General features: G+C 35.8%; 1 protein-coding gene across 3 annotated transcripts in view; it reads right to left on the bottom strand.

The window, feature by feature from the left end:
* The window catches only part of TAX1BP1 (Tax1 binding protein 1), a 92,926-nt gene that overhangs the window by 67,708 nt on the left and 20,035 nt on the right, over positions 1-5,183 (bottom strand). For all 3 annotated transcript variants that reach the window (XM_019535308.1, XM_019535321.1, XM_019535312.1), the window contains one exon: positions 729-831. In XM_019535308.1, the coding sequence (XP_019390853.1) occupies positions 729-831 (103 nt within the window). The remainder of the gene's footprint in view (positions 1-728; positions 832-5,183) is intronic.

Below are 5,183 nucleotides of genomic sequence, written 5' to 3'. Positions count from 1 at the left end.
GGTGCTGGCTCCTACCCTGGGGGTTTTTAAGAGGAGGTTGGATGAACATCTTGCTGGGGTCATTTGACCCCAGTAATCTTTCCTGCCATGGTGGGGGATCTGACTAGATGATCTACTCAGGTCCCTTCTGACCCTAGAAACTATACTACAAAGAAGAGACTGAAGCAGAAGATGATGCTTCAGGGAGCATGCAAGAAAAAGTTGAAAATCTGACAATAATTCCTTGTTAGGATTTGAATCCATCTCAATTTAAAAAGGATCATCAGAGCAATTTTTTAAAATACTGGCATAAAGCAAAAACAATTAAACAAACAAATATCTGAATTCCTTTTCCTCTTATTGTATAAAGCTTTCAGTTAATGTAGCTTCTGCCCTGATCTGTTTTTTATAAATGCAGTGGGCCATTACATAAAATATTCCAAGTCACAAAACCATTATTATAATTTCTTTGAAGTTTGAAGGAGAGAAATGTTAGCCTGAAAAGAACAAGTTTCACTCTATTATGTTTATCTTCAACAATTAGCAAAACTTTACAAGACTAAGAAACAACAAATGAGAACTTAATCAGTACATGGTCTCATCTAATCTAATATAGTTATCTGTTACACCTAGAAAAAGAACACATCTCCCAGGACTTCAGTGTAACTGATCACCGGTGTTAAAAAGTAAAAGTAATAGTAATATCACATCTAGGTTGACCCTCTGTTACCAAATACATGCTTGCTCACCTTGAAAAGTCAGCACACAGTTAACAGTTGACCCTTGCACATAATTTTCTGGCATTGGTGACCACAGAAATGTATAATAATCTCGTGCAGTACTCCAACCAACCTAAAATAACAACAGAACAAGAAAACATAAGAAAACTAATCTGTTGAATGCAGTTAGATAGTATGATCTGATCTTTACAATAAACTATAAAACATACATATTTTATCAACAACATGCAATAAAAATATATTTAACAATGTTTACAAATCACAAATATTTTAACAAGCATGCCAAAGATTTAGTATACATTTTACTATGCTGTTACCCAAGGCAATAAAAAGGTCTAATGCAGTAAAGGGGTCTATATAAATTAAACAGCAAACACTTTCCACTATACATTAAAATGCAATTTGATAACATATATTTAGATTCTTCTGCCCAGACATTAGTAAATGCAAAAAACTAGAAAGATATTTCAAGTTTGTACTAAGACTTCCTTAAATCTTTTTAGACAGGAAACAACCTACACCAATATTAACTGCATCTTTCCCACAATCATCCTCTCTCCTTCCCAACCAAAATAAAAGAAATGAACTTCACAGAGCAAGAGGCACTATATTTTCCACTGAAAAAGCAGAAATAAATAGAGAAATAAGATTAAAGATACTCTCAAGTCCTTCTGCCAATCAGTGCAGCACAATACATTTCAGAAGAATAGTAGCTTTGAACATCTGTGTTTTCAAACCAATATGGAGGTGAGGACCTTAAAGAGTAATATATTTTACTGGACCCACTGTAATAGACTAGGGACTTAAACATTGTTTAAAAATTATTCATTTAACCTCCTCTAATGATATTGTTTAAACTGTTAACCAATAACACAGCAGCTCAGATAGCTGCTGTAAGGAGGCACTCCCCAGGGCCTTTAATGGCGGGAGGCAGTGGTGGCAAGCCCCACCAGACAATGCAGCCCACATGAAGCTACAAGGAGCAGCAGCAGCAGGTGAGGGGCTCTCAACCTGCTGCAGCCACTAGTGTGCTGGGAGGGATCAACTGTGAACCAGCAGCTAATTTCTTAACTGATGAGTCATTAGGCTGCACACTGTTTCCTCCTTGGGCTATGGGCACTAGGTCCCTTCCCCCACACATTCACCTCCCCTCCGCCTGCCTCCCTCCTACCTGCCCTGCTGCCTTCCTCTTCCTGAGGCACTACACTACTTCCCTTACCCACCAAACTGTGCCCCATGATAAATGTTAGCCAGTAATATATTACCAGTATAAATATACTTACCCTCTCACATCACTAGTATAAGACAGACAAACTTTTGAATGTTGTACATTCTTTTTCAGGTGTGAGAAGAATACATTGCATTCGAAAGCTTGTATTAACCTCTCCCCTAACCATACAGTTAGTCCAATACAAGATATCAGCCACAAAAATACCTCGCTCATATGCATTTCCTGAATAAACACTACTTAACATCAGCCTAGCACTATCATTTTTAAAATCAAAATATTTTGGGTTCATTTACAACCTGCTTCTTTCTTATAGTTCATATGATTTGGGATAATTTTTTATTTTTAAAGGAGCCTCCATCTAGTGACTACAAAAAGGGTAGTAAGGAAGACTAACATTTTACTTAATCTTTCTATTAGCTATATGTTAAGAATATGAAAAAAGAAAAACTTTAGATGAAAACTGTAACCCACTTAAGTCAGTGGAGTTTTGCCATTCATTTAAATAGAACCCCCAATTACACACTCATTTGTTATTGCACTTTAAAAGAGAAAAAATAATTATCACATCATAACAACTATATGGAAAAAGTCAGGTCTTGAATGAACTAAAAAAAATATATTAATCTAAAAGTAGATAAATTCAAAGCCACTATCACAAAGCAATGAGCATAATGAAAAAAATCAGAAAGAACACGTGCTCCATTTTATCATGCTGTGAACTTAAAAAAATATTATTTAATCAAAATGCATGTGAAAAGGGCTTTTCTAGGGACTGGATACATTTAACAATCGGAGTTCTGTGTTTCTGTAGATTGAGAGTATTAACTACATTCAGCATACAGCAAAACCGACCTTATAAAGAAAACATGATCAAATTCATTTAATAATTTGGAAGGAAGAATTAGTTTTAAAAAGTTACCCCTTTTTAAAAATGGGAACCGATATAAAAAAGAAAGAATAGCAAGATTATTTTAGAAATTAAACTAAGAAATACATATCAGTATACTTCAGCTATTGTGACAACTGACAGCTGACAAATTTAGCAAGAGATTTCTAGATATGCTATTATCTAGTTGTCCACTACAGAATTCTTTCAATATTTTTTATACTACTGAAGCATCTGCATTTGCTGACGTTAAAGACATGATACTGGATAAGGTTGCTCATAAATGGCATTTCCCATCTCCACTACAACACAAAGGTATATCTACACAAGACGCTACGGCACTGTAGCATCCATTGGCAAAAACCATGACACTGCTGCTATGGTTCCATAGCAACACACTCCATCATTATAGCACATTGCTACAGGGACAAAGCTGCCAAAAATAATCATACAAGGCCAACATGAGGCAGTGTGGGCTGTAAACTGACCATCATTTAATACTTCCATTAGGAAGGAAGTACTAAATGATGGCATAGTAACAAAAGGCACCATACAGCCATGTGTAGACGTGCCCAAGGAAGAGGAACAATTATAAAGAAAAGTTAAGTGACACAAAGTTGACTTCTGCAAAAGAAATTGGAAGAAAATCCAAGCTTCAAAATGGAACCAAATACTTCATTCTGGGCCTAATATTAATCAAAACTGTAAAGAAAGATTTGCAGGATATTTCCAGCCTGGAATCTTACATAGGCTTGTTTAAAACCTAATGCCCTAGGGTTAATACTCTATGTAACAAAACACGATGATATATATGCTTTAGGAGTAACAGGTTCACTATGACATTCCCAGTTCCCAAGAAGGCATCTATTTTTAACCTTACTTCTTAGCAATGTATAAGATCTACATTCTGACCATTTATAAAATACATTTTTGCTTTTGTGGGATTTCAAATCCTATCTTCTTTTAATGCACTGTTTTGCTGAAGCTTCTTTTTGTTCTTACACATACTATTTCAACATTGCTTTGGTTTTTGAAGACAGAATAATGAACTAGATTAAAAAACAAAAAACAAATATATCAAACTGGAGAAGGTCTAATTTTAGAATTTAGAAATTGAACAGCCACTGAGCATATAGCACCTGCCATGACATAAGCATTTTCATAAAACATGAAGCCACTTGTAACTTCTTAACCAGTTTCCAGTAAAAACTGTAAAGAACGGAAGCTATCATCCTTGTTCTACTTCAACTCACTTTACACCAGCATTCTATTTGAATCTATTTCCCTGCTTTAAATAGCCACTCTTACTTGTAATTATTTCTTAAAGTACCATACAACAAGGCAATACTCAGTCTACCAAGTAGCTGATTGCTCCATTTCCTGGAACATCCTAACTTGTACATTTCCTGCACAACATCTGTGGAAAAAGTAGTGGCTAAGAAAACTAATCACCCAGTTGTCAAACTGTGTACATGTGCAACAGGTCCCAGGAGCACACAGGAGATGCAACGATAGCCATATGCACTGTTCATGTTATTTTACCCAATGGAATAACAGTAGTTCTATCGTAACTGAGGACCCTCATTTCATGAGTGCTGAAGGAAAAAGAATCTACTCTCATCTGTCAACAGAAACTGTACTCCTTCACATATTCTGCTACACTGGAAAAGATGAGGTATATGTTAAAAAGTTAATGAAGGCTCTGAACAGAATTATACACAGAACTGGAGAACTATCCTTCAGAAGTCTATACCTCTGCTTCTTTAACAAAAGTTAAAAGCTAGTTAGCATCTGGCAGACTGTTCTCAATGGAGGCAGAAGAAAAAAAATGCAAATACAATAGCACTGTACAATAAGTACTTATCACAAAATGGTCACAACACCAAGAATGGCATCCCCCATGACAAACAGAAGCCTACAATAATAAGTGAAGTTGACAACAACCATCACTGTACACCTTATGGCACCTACTCATGTTCCACTCCCTCCATGGAGGCTAGCACCACTGCTCTGGATCTGGAGGGACTATACAATACATACCCAAACTATCTAAGCATGACATTTATTTAATAGCTAACATAAAAAATAAATTTAAAACCGTAAGAATTATGTGCTAATTAGCCACAATATGAAGAGGTTCTAATCACTGCACAAAAAAGCTGGAGGACTTATACCCCCCACATTTGTTTCTATATTTGTATTTTAATAATTATTTCTGTCAATGATTGAACACAGTTTTCCCAATATTCATGAAAGGATCTTATTTAGGAACAATTCTCCAGCTATATCGGGGTGGACAAAATGAAGGATCAGGCTGATGGTGAGACTCCATTTCCCAGCAGCCCCT

The sequence above is a fragment of the Crocodylus porosus genome, unplaced genomic scaffold, assembly GCF_001723895.1.
Source record: "Crocodylus porosus isolate Cpor-Errol unplaced genomic scaffold, CroPor_comp1, whole genome shotgun sequence".
Lineage (NCBI taxonomy): Eukaryota > Metazoa > Chordata > Crocodylia > Crocodylidae > Crocodylus > Crocodylus porosus.
The sequence above is the reverse complement of the archived record's forward strand: the minus strand, read 5'-3'. Positions and strand labels throughout refer to the sequence as shown.